General features: G+C 56.2%; 4 protein-coding genes across 4 annotated transcripts; 2 read left to right on the top strand and 2 right to left on the bottom strand.

Moving 5' to 3' along the window:
• Window positions 1-700: 700 nt before the first annotated feature.
• On the bottom strand, window positions 701-4,140 carry GLRG_06148 (uncharacterized protein; the record flags this gene model as incomplete). Its single annotated transcript, XM_008096833.1, has 4 exons — window positions 701-1,395; window positions 1,465-2,608; window positions 2,658-3,547; window positions 3,600-4,140. The coding sequence occupies 4 exons, from the start codon at window positions 4,138-4,140 to the stop codon at window positions 701-703; spliced, it is 3,270 nt and encodes a 1,089-aa protein (XP_008095024.1).
• A 1,720-nt stretch (window positions 4,141-5,860) lies between these two features.
• GLRG_06147 (uncharacterized protein) lies at window positions 5,861-8,720 on the bottom strand (the record flags this gene model as incomplete). The annotated part of the gene is made up of 3 exons (XM_008096832.1): window positions 5,861-6,681; window positions 6,741-8,371; window positions 8,515-8,720. 3 exons carry the CDS (start codon window positions 8,718-8,720, stop codon window positions 5,861-5,863), a joined length of 2,658 nt encoding a protein of 885 aa, XP_008095023.1.
• Window positions 8,721-13,257: 4,537 nt separating this feature from the next.
• GLRG_06146 (uncharacterized protein) lies at window positions 13,258-14,844 on the top strand (the record flags this gene model as incomplete). The annotated part of the gene is made up of 1 exon (XM_008096831.1): window positions 13,258-14,844. One exon carries the CDS (start codon window positions 13,258-13,260, stop codon window positions 14,842-14,844), a length of 1,587 nt encoding a protein of 528 aa, XP_008095022.1.
• A 1,615-nt stretch (window positions 14,845-16,459) lies between these two features.
• On the top strand, window positions 16,460-19,672 carry GLRG_06145 (uncharacterized protein; the record flags this gene model as incomplete). The annotated part of the gene is made up of 1 exon (XM_008096830.1): window positions 16,460-19,672. The coding sequence occupies one exon, from the start codon at window positions 16,460-16,462 to the stop codon at window positions 19,670-19,672; it is 3,213 nt and encodes a 1,070-aa protein (XP_008095021.1).
• Window positions 19,673-21,286: the final 1,614 nt, after the last annotated feature.

Raw genomic sequence — 21,286 nt, 5'->3', positions numbered from 1 at the left:
TCCGCCAGAAATCTTCCGCTACACTTGTTATCCAAGAGAGCGAGCAGGGTGATACTATCCCTCGGGTAAAGGGTTATGGTCTACCTAGCACGTCCTCGACCAAGTGCTCAAGTCGGGTTGCCGAGCCGATACGGACGATTTTCCGGTTATGGAGAGACGCCTGCCTCCGGCAAAGATTTGACGCTGCCGACATGTCTTCAACGAAAGGTAACGAGCCCAGGATTGGTGGCAACTAATGAGAGAAAAGGGGGGGTCAACAATGTGAAAGACTACACCGCCTTCAGGCCATTCCGTCACGTGGTCGAGTGGCACGGAATATTAGCATTGCGGGGATATCATATCAATAGGCTAGCTAACTCATCGCTTTTCTATGCAGCACGTCACCCAGAACAAGTCGTCATGTGGTTGAATGTGTTGGGCCATTCTGCCAGGTTGGCGCGCGTGAGACGCCGCCCATGGCCTACAAGAATTAGAATACAGGGAATGTTAAGATGATTCCGTAGGCCCCGTCTCTAGGAAATATCGCCAAGGCCCAGAGGACATACATCTGGATTAATGCCCGCCCGGCGTCGTAGCCGCTCCTCTACCAGTCTCTGCTTCCTTGCTTGCTTGCTAGAGACCAGGCCCCTAGAGTGATAATGCGTACAAACTCAATATGGGCACGAGGAAGAGACCCAACTCAATATGCGAGCGATGTCGCTCAGCGCCCGGGGCCGTGAAGAGAACTCTTGAGCAGCTCATACATGTCGTTGTCGCCTTCGGCATAGTTATGGCCTGGTATCAGGACAGAGCTGTGATGTTGCTGTTGCTGGTATGCCTGGTTAGGGTTGCTCACGTTCGAGCCAGCGCCGTAGTTCGTAGTAGCGCTGCCGCGAGCTGCGTACCCTCCAGAAACATTGGCTGACGAAAACGAGCCAGTAATGCCCGACCCGAAACCATACCAGTTGTGCTGGTCCGGCTGGTGAGGTTGCTGGTGCGTCTGGGAGGAGTACGAACTGTAGGGTGCCTGTTGTTGCGGCTGCTGTTGGTGCTGCTGGTGTTGTCGCTGATTGTTGGGTCTGGTGGATGACCTGGCTTGACTGCCTGTCGGCGGGGTTCGGGTGTTGAATGACTGCAACGTGGAAGACTGCTGCGGTGCAGTCGACGAGGGTTGGGTGTAGGAGCTAGCAGCTGACGCACTCGCACCGTTGCTACCGTAAGCCTGCTTATTACGAGTTTGTGGTTGGGTACTGTACAACTGTCTAGTTTGCGGAATGTTACTGGGAGTGTAAGCCAGAGTCGTTCTTTGTGACGTAGTGTTGTTACTCCTGTCGTAGTCGTAAGACGGGTAAGTCGTCGTGTTTGCAGAGGTGGTCTGTGCCGTGCAAGGCTGATACGTCGTGAGTCTCGTGCCGACTTCAGTTGTGTTAGTTGCGTTGGAATACTTCGTATTATAGGTATTGTGCTGGGTATTGGTGAATGTACTGGTATCCGTAGTCCCCTGAGTGGACGGCTGGACAATCTGCTGAGGAGAGGGGGGCCGTTGCTCATTGACAGGCGTGTGAGTTGACGCTCGGTGGCCAGCCCTACTCTTAGTCCGAGCTGCTTGTCCCGGAGCCTGCAATGGCGAGACTTGCGCAGGGGTAACAGGCTTAGGCGCCTGAGCTACTTGAGCCACTTGCTGCGGGGGAGAAGGCTGATATTTCTGCTGCTGCTGTTGCATAGCGGCGTAAGATGCAGTCTGTTGGGTTTGGCCATGGTTGCCAAGAGAAGCCGATTGCTGCGTGGCAGCAGCTGGTGCAGGTGCTTGAGCTTGCTTCCACGACAGGTGTTGCTGCGCTATTGTGGTGGGTGACGGCATGTTTGTCACCTTGGAGGGTGACGAGTCATGCCAATTCTGCGTGTAGTTCGAAGGATGGGCAGGGTTTTCGGCGGTAGACTGCTGCGGCTGCTCGGTTGGCAAGCTACGCCGTGTTGTGGGGTCTCTTGTCGACCGTTTGCTTTCAGCCGCAGGCTGAGCGTAGTTGAGATTGCTGGTGTCAGTAGTAGTGTGCAAGTAGCCAGCATTTTCCGTGTTGGTAGGCTGGACGTAGCCCGATGTGTCCGCACTTGGCTGAGTATAAGTCGCCGTCTCAGTAAGGGAAGAAGAAGTCTGCTCATAACTTGTGGTAGCCGTCTGTTGCTCTGTATAGGTTACGGTAGCCGAAGGTTCTGGATACGAGGACGCGCCGTGAGACATGCTCATCTCACTGGAAGAATCTTGAGTGAATGCTAGCTCGTTATTACCAAAGTTGAAGTAGTCCTGACTGGGAGGCTCGACAGCAGGAGTGATCATGTTGGCAACAGGCATGTTTGACGTGTAATCGATGGTTTCGATGTCGTCAGGCTCCTGCTCTTCAGTTTCCACAGCAGGCTCCGGGATGGGCTCGTGCTCCGGGATGGGCTCGTGCTCCGGGATGGGCTCGTGCTCCGGTTCCGGCTCTGCTTCGGCATCGTCATCATCGCCATTGCCCACCGGCGTTTTGGGGCTGTCTTCCTTCGTCTTGGCCACCTGTTTTCTGACAAGGGGATACTGGCACTCGACATCTTGTTCTCCACATGGAGAGCAAGTAGGCTTGGCTCGATCGCACTAGTTTCAAGTTAGACGGTGAACTTTGCACGAAACAACGCCGACTTGCCTTGGCCTTGGCCCTTCTGCAGGCAATGCAGGAACCTCTCGAGACTTGCTTCAATGGCGTGCCCGCCGGTGCGGGGATCAACTCTGCTTCCTCGGCATCGCCAGCCACCTGGCTAGACTTCCGCGGCCGCCGCTTCTTCTTTGCGGGAGCGGGGGTTTCCGATGTGACCTCTGAATCGTCGGCTTCCGACTCAGCTGTTGTGGCCTGCTGGGGGGCGGGGGACGCGGTTGTTGACGACGACGCAGCGGCATCACTGGGATGCACAATTCGGAGTCTCTCGGCACCATACTTGACCAGCATGGCAAGAGACTCCTTCTGAAGATCCGGGGATTGGTTGGCGAAGATACTGAATTGCTCCGCAGAAAGGCTTTCTGGATCTACGCCGCTGCCACTGAGGAGTCTAATGGCAACCTCACGACGTCGAGCTGCTTCGGCCGGGGGGACGTTGAGGACTGCATGTTCATGAACGCCGATTTGCACAGCAGCATCCGCCTTGGTCGGGGCGGTGGTTGTCGTTTGGCCGTCGCCGACAGCCTCTTCCTGCGCACCTCCAGCGCCTGCATCTGGGTTTTCTTTTCTCTTCTTCCTTGGCTGACCAGGTGTTCCGTCTTCATTCGCCTCACTCTTCCTCTTCTTCCTTTTTGGCACACTGGGCGTCCCGTCCGCATTCGCCTCGCTCTTTCTCTTTCTTGGCGTCTTGGCCTTCTTCGGCCTGTCGCCAGCAGGAATCAGGTGAACTGGCGGTGCTGCAGGGGGTAGCGGCCGGAAATGCTCAATCATCTCACCGACGGTCTTATGGAAGGGCGTATGTTCGTACTTGACACTGATGGTTCGCGAGTTCTTGGAAAAGGCGATGGTGAGAACGCCGCGGCAGTCGAACGCCGGCCGGCCTGGAGCATGATCAATAGGTGCTGCCGTCGCGAATCGCGTGGGGTTTCTTACCTGAGACGTCGGGTTCCAGATCCTTCTGGCTGAAGTCTCCGATGATAGGCTTGGCGACCGTCTTCCCGTTCTGCCTGTTCCACATGGCCACGGAGTCCTTGCAGATGTAGGTGAAGGACCAGCCGTACTGGCCACGCGAGACCTCTCGAACCACCCATGTGCTCTCGTCTGCAACCGACAAGATTCCCGCGATATGTTTCGCCACGGCTCGCTGAAATGCTGGATTGTCGTGGGGTTGGTTGATAATGGTGTCGTAGGCGCGCACGATCTTCACAGGCTGGCCCCCGACGGCGTGTGCTTGAACACCATCCAAGGCGGGGTCAACGATTTCTTGCGCATCGCCGTCGCTTGCTTGAATGGCAAATTCAACAGTCGACGGTACTTCGAGTGTGATGGAGATGTGTTCGCATCGTGTGGGTGTTTTCTTTGTTTCGAGGTCGCGGCGGAGCAGGCGCGGAAGGTCATCGGGATGCGCAATCGGCGGCTTGCCGCTGTGCGCGTCGCCATACGAAGGCGCCAGGCCCAGCAGAGCCTCAGCCATGGTTGTGTGGGGAGCCCGACTCTGTCTACGCTGGATGAAGGCGACGAGGGATGAAAGTCGCGTTTTCGCGGTTGGCGACTGCTGTGTGGTGACGGAATACCGTTCAAGGTTGCCGATGGACGATTTGGTTGTTGGGGTTGTCAGCCGCGTCGATGCGCCGCGTCCATTACTACTAAAGATGGGGTGCGGGGATGTGAGAGGTGGAAGCTGGGGTGGTGGAAGCTGGGGTGGTGTACGGCAAGGCTTACTCCGTCTTTTCAAATTTGAAAAAGGAAAATCTATTTTTGCGTATATAACCACCCCCTTTCTTGATTAGTCTTTCCGCTTTATTACAAGTAATAGTGTAATATGATTAGCTTAATAACATAGTGACAGGTGCTGCTAGGTGTCCGCTCACTGCTGCCGGCGCCTGCCTACTGTCGCCAGCGCCTGTCCACTGTTGCCAGCGCCTGCCCACTGTTGCCAGCACTTGCCCACTGTTGCTAACGCATGCCTACTGTTACCAGCGCCTGCCTACTATTACCAGCACTTACCTACTGTTACTAGCACTTGCCTACTATTACTAGAAGTAATCAGGCACTACACTAGTAAGGATCTAGGGTCAATTTTTTATAGGTCTAACTGCCTTGCTAATTTTTTTAACTGTCTATAGGCATAAAGCTATAGCTAATAAATCTAGTATAATAAATAGATAAGTAGGGTAATAAGAATTTTCTTATAGCTCCAGGTACACCTGCTGTTTCTGTAACTACACTGTTAAAAAGACAGAGTAAGCCTTGCAGGCTGCCGTAATGGTATCTGCATACAGTCTGTTGCGTTGCCAGCGTCCAAAACCTACTTTTCAGTCCACGCAACAGACTGTAACATCATAGCGGCCACCACCTTCACACGGACCTGCCACAGGTGAGCTCAGGACCTCTGTCGGATCTGGGGTGCCAGGTGCCAAGGACGCGGAATCAGTCATATCTGCAGTTTCCCACTTGTCGTTCACTCTTGGGCTGGAATCTCATTTCTCGTCTGTTAGCAATATAGACACCAAAGAAGTCGAGGTTGGTAAGTTGTGGATATCGTCATGCAGAGGAAGGGAATACTAAGTAGTATCGTCTGAGTTGGATTCAAGTCGATATTGTTGCCAGGAAAGAGGGTGGTGCTACGCAAAATTGATCGCCCATCCATTTGCTAGCTATCGGAAAATATTGAGCGGGAAAGAGCGTCCTTGAGTACAGTTGCTCTATAATCTAGATTTTAGGTAGGTGACGTGATATTGATTAGGCAGGCAGGTACATAGGTAGGTATTAGTTTAAAACGCAGGTATCAGCGACCTCCTAGGCGCATAGGTTAACGAATTTTATTGTTGTTTTTTTAGACATCCTTTTTTCCCAATCATGAGGCCGATCTTACACTGCCCTCCCTCTGCTGATTTTCATTATCCTTTCTATAACTCAGGCAATTAATTCGTCGACAGGCCAGAATAAAGCCAAGTCCGCCGCAAGCCATCACTTCAGACCGCATGAGTGGCCCTCTTCGAGTCCCGCGTAGGCTGCAATTGGCATTGGCGTTTCACGAGTGGTCAATAAATGCTGCATTGCTGAATAAGTCATTTGCTCCTACATACGAGATCAAGGAAAACACCAATGGGGCTTGCCCCATTATCATTACTGAGAGAGCTTAAACTCGCAGGGGTATCAATGATGCGCAAGTGACGAGGAAATCTCGCGCTTTAGTAATAAATCTTCTCATCCCAGATAGGAGGTCTGGCAGCCTCCGAATCCCATACGAGCTTGTTCTTCTCGTCCAACTGGCAACCTTCATCTGTGATGGGAATGATCTTGCTCGTCTGGGCGATCTCCGACTTGGATACTCCAGCAGCGTCCTCGGGAATCCACAGAAGAGGGGGCAGACTAGAGACCGAAGGAGGAAAGTAGGCGTTGTCTTGAATGGTGCCAGGATACATCTCGTCGATGGTAGCGGCGTGGTGAGGAACCAGCTGGCGAAGCGTGAGGTAGTCGACGGAAATCCAAGGCTTGAGGAACCGAGTCACCATGTTACCTCCCTTCCCCACAGTGTTCTCTTCGCCGCCAGGAGCAAAGTTCTTGATGTTGGGCACCTTCTTGAACAAGTTGCCTGAGTCGGCGTTTTGCTCCTCCGAAACACCTCTACCCGAGTCCTTGCGGTCGATTCCCTCAATGTCGGCGTTCAACGACTCCTCCTCCACCTGCAAGGTTCTGGGGAGTGTGTACATGAGAGGGTCGAGGACACTGCTCAACGTGAGGTGGAACAGGACTGAGAAGACGAGGAAGACAATCATGAGAACAAGAGGGCCAATGGCTTTCGACACGGCGAAAAGACCGATCATACAGATCTCTGCCAGGTAAACACCAGAAAACAGTTGCTTGAGGGCGCGAGGGTACAAGAGGCCTCTAGTGTCGACCTTGGTGTCGGTGACGAAGAGCACGTTGTAGCGGTATGACAGGTAGAACAAGCCCATGCCCAAAGTTGAGAAGAACAGCATCAAGGGCGCAATGATGGCGTAGCTGATGCCTGGGGTTATGTTAGTCGGATGAAGAGTTTGGATATGGATGCTGGGCGCGACGACTTACTGATAACTGCAATGGTCGTGTACACGGGGAGAACACTTCCCCAAGAGATGGCCGCAAGCGTAGACCACTTCTGGTACAGAGCTCTGGGCGTGTTGGTGAGGAACTTCAGCACCGCCGCGAAAATAGCAAACGCAACCACCTGAGTCAGGACGCCAGTCGCAAGGGTGATGCCTTGGACTATGAAATAGCTGATGTAAAAGCTGGAAGACTTGGGCAACGCCGTGGATAAGGTGCCGAAAATGGAGCCCGGGTTTTGAGCGACTGCCTGAATGGTGGCGACAGCTGATCCAGAAATAGTTGTGATCAAAAAGACCTGGATCAGCTGGAACCAAAAGTAGGCGTTCTGGGTGAACAGTTCGACGCGCGAGTCAGAGGGCTCGCCTGAGAGCTTGGCGCATAGGCGCATGATGACGGGCACCAATGACATGAGGACGGCCAGGGCAACACTAGGAAGCAGGCCAGAGACGACTCCCATGATGACATCGGGGATCTGTTTGAGCCATGTGAGGAAGGAAACCGTCTCCAGGTAAGAAACCTGCGAGATAATACCGACAAGAGTAACCGGCACGGCCCAGAAGATGATCAGGGCGGAGATGAAGGCAACAACAGCATACCGGCGAACAACTCTTTGCCACCAGGACACCCTCAATGACTTCCAGATGACTTCAGTAGGTTGGATTCCGATGTACTTGGGCGTCATCTGCAAAGCCTGGTGGTGAGTGGTGACCTGGAAGGCGGCCTGGGCGTCTGACTGGGTGAAAAATTCGGCAAACACAGCTGGTATCTTCTTGGCCTTCCCGGAACGGTACTCAGCTTGGGCAGCCTCAACCGCGGGAATCAAACGCTGAAGTTCAGAGCGACACCATTCGATCGTGTCAACCTTCTTTCCGACGAGACCCAACGGGCCGAGGCGATGGGTCGGGCGTTTCTTCTGAGGGATCCAGCGAGCCGAGGCATCAGCGGACTCGGTATCTTGAGCGGTCGGGGCCTTGTCGTCTAAAGCACCCTTCTTGGCAGCCTTGAGGCGAGCGGCGTTGGCCAATTTGATAAGCTTGACCTGGGCCTTCTCGAGCTTCATAGCAACCTTGTCGCGCTCCTCCACGAGGTCATCCAGCTTCTCAGTGTCGCCAGTGATCCAAACTCTCTTGATGGAATCGCTGAAGAGCTTCTTGAACTTGGCCTCATCCAGGTAGGCATCGGGGACAGAAGTGAAGAGAACGGTGCGCGACGAGATGCGTTTGGAGTAGGTTGGCGAAAGCAAGAAGGCCTGGCGCAGGTTGATGTAGTAGATGCACTCCCGCATGATCAAGTACATGACAAAACCGTAGAAGAGCCAGCCGAGGAGTGCATGGGCGTATAAGCGGTTAAGGCCGGACGGAACCGTGACGTCAATGTTGCTGTAGGACAGAATGTCAAGCTGGCCGGCATTGCCTCCACCAGTGGCATTGACAGGGAACAAGATAGGCCATGTCATGACAAGGCCGACTAAGCAGATGGTGGCGCAGATACGAAGGAAGCGAAGGAAAAGATAAGAATCCAGGGACTGGTGCTTGAGAGCATAAATGTCGGGGATCTTCCAGAAGTGACCGAACCAGTTGAAAAGGCCATTGGGCAGACTCGGGGATCGTTCACTACGAAGTGGTCAGCATCTGAGCATTGCATGAGACAAGATAAGGCCAGACGCGGTGACGAAATATAGGGGACGAAATGAGAGACGGGATGAACGATGAGATAGGGTGTAGCTTCGCATAATGGGATTATTGGTTGGACTGACCTTTCGCGCAAACTGCCGAGATAGGTTCGCGGCGCATAAAACCGACGTTGGCTCCGACGAAGGATGAGAAAGATGACGAGGTAAACACCGGCGATGGGTGCGCAAACAGCCAGGGTGCTGACCAAGCCAGAGATGGAGCTGCCCGATTTGTCGCCGAGAGCCTCACCTCTGTCTTGTCCACTCTGTGCATCTTCGAGGCCTGACATGGCGGCGGCGATAATGAGGAATTGGAGACCTTCCAGTCGTTCGATGAGTATTAAAGATGGGGTTTCAAAAGAAGGGGAGGGAAAAAAACCTTTAAGAGGATCTCGAAGAATATAGGTAGGTTATGTACCTATGATGGGGGCCAAACGGGGACAGGGGCAGGGGGTGAAGAAGACTTGACAGGCGAAGGGAGGGGGGGGGGAGGGGGGGGAATGACATGTACCAGGCGAGATCAGACCAGTGACACTAGCAATGAGGTCAAGGCAGTGGTGCAAGCGAGTGCTTGATGCAACGGCTTGGCCTCGATGCGCCGAGGGGAAGAGAAACAAGGGAGTGAGTGAGTGAGTGACGTGAGGATTGGGAGATTGGGCGCGTTTCCCAATGTCTCGGCTGCCCGTCGCGCTGGAAGGTAGTGACGCCACAAGCCGGCGCTAGGGTCTGCGTTAGCCTTCTGTTTTCGAACCCTCGGTGCTGGCGCTTGTGCTGCTTGCCCCCGTTGGTGCTACTGCTCCCACGATCGAGATGTCTGGGGCAAAATGCCAGGTATCGACAAGAGGGTGAATGGATGGTGATGATGATGGGAGGAGGCTACCAAGTGAGGTGCGCCGCGCCATCTGTCTGGTTGAGGTACCTACCTACCTGTACTTCAACTACCTAAATTTGTCTCATTTCCCAACTCCCGCTTTCTCGCCTGGCCGAACTCTAACTTGGTATGTGACAGAATGGCCTCTGGCAGCTGTCGGTACCACCTACGTGTATCCGTATATACCTGTACCTCCTGCGTAGCTGCCTATGCAATGGACGAAGTACGTGCAGCCTGTGGAGACGAGACGAGAGTGAGGGAGGGGGGACTCTATTCATGAGACGAAGACCCTTGGATCGAGGAGGGGCCCTTTCTGTTCCTTATTCTTATTTTTCGAGGGTCCGAGGTCAGGAAATGGAACAAGAGGAGGCCACCGCCAGCATCTACCTACCGGTATTCTATTCGTACGGATACACAGCACGTTCAGGGCCCTGGATCTGCGTGGCCTATAGGAAGTTAGCATGTGTCTTGGTTTCTCAGGACCATTCAAAACATGTCCTACGCACGCTCCCGATCGTGCAGTTATTCCACAGTCTTGTCTAGGTTTGCTGCTGGGAGCAAAGTTCTTGATGTTGGGCACTTTGTTGAAGAAGTTGATCCCACACCTGCTTTTTCTCGTCTAACCGGTAACCTTTCATCCGTGATAGGAACGAATAATGCTGCTTGTCTGGGCGAGAAGGAAGGAAGTAGGTACGGATACATTATGACGCATCCATGCATAGCGCCAAGTCAAGGTGCAGATGTGTGGTTTCTACTTGGGCGGCGCACTGGCCAGCGGGTGGGACCATTGAGCATCGACGAGGGGGGGTCGAGGGTGAGTGGGGCTGCTGAAAGCTGCATACAATGTACGGATACGGTACATAGTACGGAGTACTGTGCCAATGATTGGCCGCTGTTTCTGCAACTGGAACCCACCTTCTCGTTCTAACGCTGCCTGAGATGGGCAGTGCCGACTGAGTGGTGATTGCCTTTTGCTAGGTATCTTGTTTGTCCTTCTTGGGCAGCATCTCTCCTCGGTCTCCTCGACACAGAGTTTGCGGGAACTAGTGTACAGTAAGTAGGTAGGTAGGCCTTTCTTTCCCTATTCGTCACGGGTCTTGGCTCCCTCCCGTCTGGACCTGCCCCTTTGCACATCACTTCTCGAGCGCCAAAGTTTGTTTCTCCATCTCTTGGTGCGCACCATACACCCGCCGGTTGCTTGGCTTCACTCACACCTCCACACCGACTTCACTCAATCTCTCACAAATCGAAATTCCCCAGCCGCCTCTGCCAGGAATCAACGTTGTTTCTTACCGGGAACACCGTGCGCGGTCCCGCCAGCCCTGCCACCCGCCCGCTGGCAGAGTTGCAGTCGTCCCGGCAGACAGAAGCCGCTGGGTTGACGTTCCAGGTTTTTCACTACTCAAAAACCGGTCTCTGGCCCTCCCGCTGCAGGCCTCGTCGCAGTTGTGGCAGGGTTGCCGACACACCCCCAGGAACTTGGATTGAAAATATCGTAGGTGGTCCACCTTAGCACCATGGCTGCGGGCTGACCCATTGAGTATCATCCACTTTGAGGTTTGGAGAACTCTTTTCTCACACAGGGGGGGGACCGCCTCGGTGTCCTCCCCGACCACCACCGGTCACCATGCACCGAAACCTCTTAACCTTCCTTCCAAGCTTTTTCTTCCGGCCTCACGGAGAACGGCACTATCAGCAACGGCAGCCACACGGCATCAAACCAGCCCAGTGACATCAACCTGCTTGCTTTGTCTTATCATCCGAGACCGGCAGGCACTATGACAAACCCAAACTAAGATCCGTCCGCTCACTGACGCAATCTATGCTCATGAGCCAGGGCCAACACCCACTTGCTTTTCGATTCGAAAACGTCGATATCATGACAGCCTCTGATTCACTTGTCGCGCCGACGACCCCAGATGAATAGCCTAGACACCGGCCGGCTGGGCAGCCATCATGGCGCGTCATCGGGAATGCCTTACCAGCGTGTTGCTTCGCTGTCGCGTGCCTTTAATACACCCATCAGAAGGAGACTCACGCACAAGGGCGCCCGTTTTCGTCTGGAATCGGCATGATGGATGACCATGCATCTGTGCGCAATATCGATCTTGTCGATGAACGCTGCCAATTTCCCACTCTGGACTCCGGAACGCTTCGTCGCTCATCCGCCGCGCTCTTACGACACTAGCGTCCATTGATAACGAGCCATACCGCGTTCGGCCTTGGCGCCACCCTGCCTGAAAATCTCAAATCCCCTATCCGTACATGCCATAGTATCTATTGGCGCCTAGTTTCATTTTTACGCTGTACCATCGTCAGATCGTCTTTCCTCAGACCCTTGCTCGGCTGAAGAAGGAATTTGGTCGCAACTAACTATGAAAGAATGCGCCGCCATCGGCCGGCCAGTCTAGCCAGGAGCCTCTCGAGCGACAGACACATGGAACCGGAACCAGCGAAACACACCAAGCCGTCGTCTACTTGAGGGTCAGACAATGCTCGAGTCGCTGCCATTATTTGTGCGACGCTGGTCCACAGTAGCCGCCCGTGGCTCTCTAAATCTGGCCATGGCCGATTTACCCACCTTGGACGCCCTGTCGTTGTTTGCTGGCGCGCGCCAACACACTCCCAAGATGCAAACTGGCATGAAACCTCGCCCGCGCTCTCGATCCCATGACACGGCTGCATCATTGATCGAAACGTTGAGTAGCTGTCTGGTCAGTGAAACTTGTCCTTTCATAAAGATGTGCGTCTGCGCAGCTCCCGTCTGTCTATACTGGGCCTGTACATCTAACTTTGCTGCACCTTGCAGATTGTTGATCTGATGCTGCCCCCCCCAAAGTGCTTCCTCTCCAGCTGAAAGAAAGGCTGTGTTTGGAACAGCCTAGGCCCCCATGCCGTCCTTGACCCCTCTTCATTCAATCATCCCGGACAACTTCGCCTCAGCTCCGGACATCTCCGTCGCAAATAGAGAGAGTAATGATTGACGCCGTTCCAAAATGAATCGAAAGCACCGCTCGAGACTACACCCGATTAACCACCAGCGGCGGTGTTAACTTTTGCAACCACCGGCCAACTGTCGACAAGCGCGGCAATCGCTTGCCCCCAACACTGGGGGGAAAGACGTTTTGCCGGTTGCCATCTTGTATGAGGGTAAGGCGACGCGGCATCGCGGTTTGCAGCCCTCTTGGTCGCTCGATTTGGATGCGCAGCTTCAAGGATGCATTCTTCCGATCACTTCGCTCTGCTCACACAGCGGCGGCAGGCATGTGATCTGCTTAGCAGAACAGCGCACAATTGCCAACAGGCGTAAATTTGGCCTGCCCATTCTCATCAATTTGACACATTCGGGGCTCTGCTTCACGGGTCCATTCATCCTCTTAGGTGATGGGCCGGCTTGGCGTTCTGTCTGGGTGGCGGCCAGAAGAAGTGTGTCTTGCTTGCAGCATTCCCCTATCTGATTGATTTTCTGCCTCGATCATTGGAGCTCTCGCGAATGACGAAAGGGGAGTGACTTGGTTGCGCAATGGCTCGTGATGACCTCGATTGTGACAGAGCCTAGGCATTGTCATGTTCCATTATTTAGTGTCTTTCAACACTCCGACGGTCGTACCATGCGATTCAACGGCCCAAGGCGGCCACTTCTATTGTTGCTGTAAATGAATAAAAGCCTCGTAATCCCTGCCGTTACGCAGTCTTTGTTCGCTTTTGCGTTACAGCATCCATTGCTGAAAACATTGCACCAGCTACTTTGTCAAATATCGCGGCAGCACGCATACACGATCGAAGAGTCGCTTGCCGTGCGTATAACCAGCCGCGGTAATAAACCCAAGGCTACTAATTTGATGGCTTTCCTTTCTGGCAACCAGATGGCTTTCCCTACTAGCATTTTGTAAACCACGTTTCCACTCTCGGACCCGATCTTCCTCTAGAGCATTGCGGCACTCGTAACTGTTACCATGTCTTCGCAGACCTCCTCGAGCCGGGAGCCTACCCTTGGCCACATCGACAGGACTTCGTATGCCGGTGCTTACCAGTCTCGTTTCACCGAGGAAATCGTCCATCCTGACGGCAGCGGTAGCTCTGGCGACATGCATCTCCTGCGGCATGTTAACTGCGGCTACCTCTCGACACATGGCCACGCTCCAACGCTGCTTGCTCTCAAACAACACGCGCAGGCACTGACCGTTCTCATTGGCAAGTTGGCACCCACGACCCGGTATGGCGAAATGGACAACGGAAACAACCCCCGCGGCCGGACCAGAAAGACGTTCAGAGACAACGAGGCTTTCGACTGGCTCAACGACCTGAGCCACACGTACCAGAACGACGACGAGTGGCACCACAAGCCGCTCACCGACCTCATGAACCAGATCCAGCACCAGTCCGACACTCAGGGTGTTGTCCACCACTGCCCTTTGCAATCATTTGCGAACAACAAGGAGAAGAGGACAAAACCGCGCCCGTACGCCTCCCACGGCGCTTTGGCGCTCCACGCAAACGAGTGTCTGGAGATACTGGATCACGAGTACAGCGCTACGGGAGGCCTCATGTCACTCCTCCCCACCGACGCGGATACCGACGCCGAAGAGATGAGGGCGGTACGCAACAGCCTGTTGGGCCAGTGGCTGCTGTTTAATCAACACCTCGTGGCCCGGGTGCACGAGCTCGAGCTGAGCTACGCCAACGCGCTCGACGTCATGGCGGGCGAGGCCGTCGTGCCGATGCAGATGGTGTCCAAGACGGGCCCGGACGCGACATCCGGGCGCGAGCTCGCCTTCCCGCAGGACAGGTGGGTTCTCGCCAACGCGGGCGACGAAGTCTTCGACCACCTGAGCCGGGCGCTGGACCGGGAGGAGGCGCAGATCGAGCACAAGAGGGCCATCTGGGCGGCCAACGGGACGTACGGCGAGCGCATGTGGGAGGAGCGGCGGGGCGGGGATCTCTACGCGCGGGGGCTCGTCTTCTACGACGTCAAGACACGCTTCTACCGGCTGCAGGGCAAAGGGCGGAGCAGCATCTTCATCCTGCCGGCGCACGGTGTGCACCCGGCGGTGCGGCAGACGCGCAAGCTCGAGGTGACGCCAAGGGTGGTCACGGTGGTGGCGCCGGCGTGGCCGGCGCGGGTGTCGGAGTGGGAGAGCAAGTTCAAGGACCAGCTGGACGAGGCGACGCGGGTGGGCATCCAGAACCACCGGCTGGAGGCGCTCACGCAGACGATGAAAGAGCAGAACACAACGCTGGCGACGTCGCTGCACAAGGAGCAAATGACCAACGCCCAGTTCGAGATGTACTACGGGACGTCGGAGTCGGCGGACGGCCCGCGGCGACTGGAAAAGGCGGTGGCCTTCCTCGAGACGAGACTCAAGGAGCAGACGGAGGCGCTGGATGCTCTGGAGGCTGGTGTGGCCGAGGGCCTGAAGAAGGTGCCGGCCATGTATCATACGCTGTTCCCTGCGCCTTTGCGACCGCCGGCGATAGAGGAGGTGGCGGGCAGGAATAGACAGGCATCGGCGGGAGGCCCATCTGCGGATGTCATGGACTGAGGGGTGAATCTGGTGGTGACATTGACTACGTGGTTCTCAGCCGACCGAAGGGCGATGTGATTATGGTGGAACAAGAGCTGTAGGTTGGCGGAGATGGGCAGATGGGGCGCGGGTTGATTGGGCAGTACAAGTTGACGATGGGCGTACTATGTAAGGCGCTTGAGAGACCCTAGAAGGAGTGAAACGACTGGGAATACGTTGGTTGTTCTTGATGGTTGGACATGTGATGCCAGACTCAGACTCGAACTCCCGTCGGCTCTAACACACGGGGCGGGATGGGATACTTACACCCGCTTGCTTGCTGCCCCACGTAAATGAAGGGAAAATAATGATCCGTGCATTTGCCCCTTGGAAGGGCCCGATTGGAGATGGCGACGCGACATAACAGATAGAAACACAGAACAGAGCAATTAATTAACGCAAGGTTACGCGCTTCAACAGCTGCAACAAAGGGCGGGCATCAGGGGTACAAGTCGATCTAGCACGGATTAGGAATAGTGTGTATACTGTAAGGTGAGCCCAGACTTTTACACGTGACTGTATGCCCGGCGCTGCTAGCCGAGGGCCTTCCCTGTACACTAGCAGACTAGGTAGCTAGGCGTTGCCACGGTGATCATGCTTGTCAGATGCGCCGGTCCTCCCCAGGACAACAGCCCTGCTCTGCTGCCAGTTATCCGACTCGGCCAGGTATCGAGTGCTAGAACAAGTTCTCGAACAGCACTGGCCCAGGCATGATGCCATTCGACAGCCACCCTCCCCCATTGGCTGTTGGTCTTGCTGCTACGCGTTGCTGCTAAGCCGTGGGCGCAGGGAAGCTTCTGTTCTACACTAGCTTTCCTCCCTCCCTTTGAAGACTTTGGAGTTAGAGGCCCGGTAGCAGACCACAGCATACCATGATTTTCTCCATATCCCTACTGCGCCTGTTTCCTTCTTTTCTTTTCCGTTCTTTTTTTCTTATTTTATCCTTTTTTTTAAAAAAAGAAAAAAAAAACCCCCCCACACTTCTTTTCCCCTCCCACCGAACGACCGGTAGACGCTGCCCCCCATCCCGTTGCCCCCCTGCACGTCAATAGTTCGATTTGTTGACATCCCCAACCTGCTCGAGCACCTGCAGATACTACCTTGCAAGCAACCCGCCCAACCCCTCCATTTGTCCATCAGATCAATCCATCGTATTGTCCGGGGTCCCTTTCTCCATCACAACCCAGACGTCTGCTCTGGCCTCCTCTTATCCGCATGCCCTGTGCTTTTACTTTCTCTTCCAGATTATCACTTGTCGCCAAACCCATCCCCGAGGCCCGTTCTTGCACCCAGCTAGTCCAAGGGAAAGCGAGAACGAGAGCAAGAGACAGAAGGGAGAAGAAATTAGAAGGGGTCGAAATACGGGAAAGAGAGTGCCCACTTGTCAAAAAGCCATTCTCACTTCCCAGACCTCCGTGCCTTCCACATCGCATCGCGACACTGGCGTAAGTCAGAAGGGAGGGCCAAGACAATGAATTGACCACCGCTCCATCGATCGGCGCATACGATTACACACACACGCGCACACACACACACAAGAGACTGGGGGTGGACGGACCTAGCTCTCCAACGACGACAGCGTCTACAGATCATCATGGCCGCAACGGCCCGCTGGTGGGCCTCCGGGACAGAGACACCGGCGGCTACCCGCAACACCAAGATCACCGCCCTCGCCGCCGCCTATGCGTTGCTCTTCGCCCCCCTCGCCTCCTCCCAACAGACATTCCCCTACGTCCCGACCACCGTCTTGCTCTCCTCCTCCCTGCCGGGCTCGCCCGTCAACGACAGCGGCGGCAATGACGGCCTCGCTTACATCTTTCACCCGCGCGCCAGCAGTGTTGAGCTTCTGGCCGTGAACATCTCCGCGACGGTCTCCGGCGCCGCGAGCCTCCAGACCATCTCGACGAGCCTGCCCTTCCTCGACGGCGCATCCGACACAACGGCCTTCCTCCCCACCATGGCCGACGACGGCTCCGTCGTGGTTCAGGCGGGGGACTGCGCCTCTAGCCACGGCTACGACGTCTGGGCTTACACACCACCCGAGTCCGGGGCTGACGCCAGTCCCGGGTCGTGGAACAGGGCCGAAGCAACATTACCGAGCAACGCGGACTCGGATGCCGGGCCATACGCCCTCGGCGCCGGCATCAGCTTCTCGCTGACCCTTGCGCCGACCCTGTCTGAGCCCGTGCTCTACTCGTACGGCGGCATGTGTCTCACCACGACGACGAACGAATCCGCGTGGCAGGCCGATGCGACGTACACCAAGTCAATGCTCAGGGTGACCCGCTCGGGCTCGAGGCTGCCCGCATACACGGCCGAGTTCGTCTCCGGAAAAGGCCCCGCGTTCCCCGAGGCGGGCTTCTCCTTCACGCCGCTCAGCCCCTCGATTTCGAACCGGTCCGGCGTCGTTACGCAACAGGCGCGCTTCGTCCTGCTGGGCGGCCACACTCAGCAGGCCTTCATCAACATGAGCTCCGCCGCCATCTGGAGTCTACCTGAGGAGTCGTGGAGCTTCGCCAACGTCGGGTCCTCGAGCGTCGGCAGCACCGAGCTCGCCGTCAAGGAATTGGAGAAGCGCGGGGGCGCGGTCGACGTGGATAGCCGGTCGGGCCACACGGCGGTCCTGAGCGAGGACGGCACTTATATCATCGTCCTGGGCGGCTGGGTCGGCAGTGTGTCACAGCCTGCATCGCCGCAGCTGGCCCTGTTGAAGATGGGCGATACGTACGGCGACTGGACGTGGTCGATCCCTTCGCAGCAGCCAGACGGCGGGATCTACGGCCACGGAGCGGCGATATTACCCGGGAACGTTATGATGGTTTATGGAGGGTACGAAACCACGACTTCCGGTTCCAAAGCGAAGAGACAAGCGAGCGGGACGGGTCTGAGGTTTTTCAACTTAACTTCCATGTCTTGGATCTCGAGCTATTCCAACCCCAATCATGACAGCTCTTCGGATGAATCCGGTGACAGCTCTGATGGGAACAACATGATCAAGAATATCGGGCTTGGCGTGGGCTTGGGCGTAGGCCTCGCTGCTGTGGTCGGCGCCTTCATCGTTTATTTCTGTTACAAGAGACACCTGCGAAAGAGGAAGAAAGCTAGAGACGAGACGGTGCGATCCCTGGCGCAAGATGCGTCGCGCTTCCTGCACCCGGATGACGACATGTCGGAGCGCGACGACGGCCCCATGTTCCCCTGGACAGGTCACGCTTGGTACACGGGAGGTCCCGATCCTTATGATTCGATTGACAGGTCACTCGGGTACGAGTCGCTGAGGTCGGGTCAGAATCCGGGAGGGCAGGGTACATACCAACCACCCGGCCTCCTCATCCCACGTAAACCAATCCCCCGTGCGGCCAGGGGCGCGTATCAGCCCGCCGCAAATCTCAGTACACCGGGACACATCCACCCAATTTACGAAGCCGACGAAGACGACCCCGAGCACGGCAACAACACAAGCGCCTCGCGGCACAGCGATCAGAAGCCTGAAACGCCGACCACGCCGAGGCATGCCGACCCGTTCATGACCCCGACGGGCCCCATCCCCATTCTAAACCCGGGCAATCGCAACTCCATGACCCCCAGCCCCGAGGCTTTCCATAGACGGGACCCGGAGGTGCAGGACTGGCAGTCTGATGTTGACGCCGCCGAAGCCCTCCTCGCGCGCATGCCGTCGCGGCGCAACAGCCGCGTCTCTCCCACGCGCCGCGAGTCGATGCGCTCGGCACGCTCCATGGCCGACGACGAGCGTACAGAGAGCAACGTATCCGAGTCAGCGCGGAGCGCCATCAGCGTGCCGACGCGCCAGGCGTCTACGCGGCGCGCGAGTCCGGGGCCGAACAACCTGTCCATCATCACCGACACCCGCCTGGACACGTCGTCGTCGAGCAGCAGCGGGCAGACGTACTCGACTGCCAAGACCACATTCAACGCCCTCCAGGCAGAGGGCCCGTCGCTGCTGCTCCAGGGAAAGCGTCCACCCAACGAGAACGCGGACGACGACGACGACGAGGACTTTATCCACATGCCGGGCAGCCCCAGCAAGCACAAGCCGCGGAGGTCGCTCGGCTGGCTGGGCAGCCTGAGGCGGGTCTTTAGCAGCAACGTCAACGACTCGTCGGACTCGAGCAACCAGGAGAGCCCGCGACGCCTGTCGCTGGACCAGGTCAGCTCGGACTACGAGCCGCGCCTGATCGGACTCTCGGGGATCGGCGGCGCCGAACTCCTACGCAGAAAGCAGGGCCGGCACGACTGGGACGTCGACCAGAAGTCCCTCGACGAGTGGGACATTGAGAAGGCGATTGAGCAGCGGCTTGTGCAGGTCATGTTCACCGTGCCCAAGGAGAGGCTGCGGGTTGTTAACGCCGAGGTGGAGAGAGAAGAGGAGGTCATCCTCGTGGACCCAGATAAGGACGAGATGGACGGGCTGGACGAGTCAAACGCGGACCTCGAGAAGAGGGCGCTGAAGGAGGAGTACAGGGACAAGGGCAAAGGCAAGGCACCAGCCGACGACAACGATGACGAGCCGCCGCCGCCGCCGCCGAGGCAGCACCGGAGGCCGGAGTCGCCCGGGGATGGATCGCCCGTGCGCGGGCGGCGGTTGGTCCACCTCCCGCCGCCGAGAGACGACGGCACGGGCCACCAACACCCGCTGCCCAGCAGGGAGGACTCGGCGGAGCCACGGCCATCGCTGACGCTGCGCACAGCCGAGGTCGTGAGCGTGTCGCGACCGAAGACGAGGGTTCTCAGGATGGTAGAGAGCTTCGAGTCGCGGAGCAGGGAGGGTAGTCCGTCTCTTGGCTAGGCGCCAGGGAACGGGGACCGCACCTCCCTGTTCGCCTCGTCCTCTGGCGCGGCGCGCGCTGCGACGGCGAGTGGAACCTGACTACACAGGACTTTCCAATGACTGATGGTACGATGCTAGGTTCGAGCATGAAACGAAGGCATAATGCTCGTTGGACGAGCTCACGCGTTTCTTCCCGGTACAAACAAGTGGGCTTGGGAGGGATACCTCAAGGACACACGAGAAAATGGGCTGAGGCGACTCAATTGTACACATGGGTTCGGTAAACAGGGCGGCACCAGGCGCGATTGGGGGGAGGATATGTATTTGGGATAACTCAGGGGATTCGGAACTGGCAGGGGGCAATTTTGTGTATTTTATGTGACTTGTTGTTGTCCTCGGCAGGACGGCTTGGAGGGCGGGCGACAACGTCTACTGATTTCATAGCCTTCCTATCTATCTGTCGTCTTTCGTTCCTTTTGCGTTAGGCTCACGCCAAACGGGCTTTGACGTTGAAGTAGCTTCGGTCAGATCCACAAAGCCGTTGAAACAAGCTACAGAGGCCACTGACACCTTTGACGGTTGACGATGCTTAACCCCGCACCTCCCCCCCCCCCCTCCCTCTTCCACATTTACCGGTAGTTACCCCGAGGCGTAACGGGCGGGGTAGGCCGACACGCTACGCGATGCTATGCTGTGAGGGATTCCGCACGCACAGTCACCCTGGCCCTGGCTACGTGATGCAATAATAGCCGGTGATAAGAGCGATGATTGTTAGCGAGATGGTTCGGCTCAGGTGGCGAGAGAAAAAAAAAGAAAGAAACAAAAAAACAGAATAGTGCTGTTTTTCTTTACCACTACCACTGCCAATAAGCTACTTAGCATCTGTTTACAGCAGGAAAAAGGCCTCCATCTACCCATGCATGAGCCGTTTACAACGCTGTCTGGAGTTAACGTAGCAGTACTCCCAGCTGCTGCTTCTTGCTATCTAACGGTGGGAGGGGGGGTGTTCCTGAATTGATGTGCTTTGGCATAACAACGGGCCCTGTTTTTGTTTGGCCTGAGTGTCTCACCATGTACTGGTAGGTAGGTAGTCTGCCAACACGCCAAGCATTTCTTTTCTTGCATCCGTTAATCTGATCTCCGCGGTACTCGCCTGACCCCGGAGTATATAAAGTGTCCCGTTATTATATAGGCCTCCCACCGGCTGGTGGCCGTTCCGCAGGGACCTTCCCGCCTGCCCGCCCGTCCCAGGTCGCACTCAGCACGGCCGTCGAGATGTTTCATCCGGCTCACGATGGCCTAAGCCGATGCTCCCCCCCTGTGTGTTTTTTCCGTCCGTCCAGGTGAGAGCTAACGGTTTCCGTAGAACCATGAAAGCTAAAGTGGCAGAATACAACTCTGGAATCAGGGTGTGTGTATCATATGCTATGTGCGCGCGCTCTGACCCATCGACGATAAGAAGCATTACGAGGCCTCCCTCATAGCGAGTTCGTCCGGATGGGGAGAGCCTGGGGGGGATGCAGAAGGGGAGAAGAGGAATCAGGTAGGTAAGGCGACGCATTTCCCGTCCGAGTTGAAACGGAATACATCCCAAGTTATCGGACAAGAAAAAGAAAACAAAAACCAGACTAT

The sequence above is a fragment of the Colletotrichum graminicola genome, assembly GCF_000149035.1.
Source record: "Colletotrichum graminicola M1.001 genomic scaffold supercont1.22, whole genome shotgun sequence".
Classification (NCBI taxonomy): domain Eukaryota; kingdom Fungi; phylum Ascomycota; class Sordariomycetes; order Glomerellales; family Glomerellaceae; genus Colletotrichum; species Colletotrichum graminicola.
Note: the sequence above shows the minus strand (reverse complement) of the source record. Positions and strands in the feature narration are given on the sequence as shown.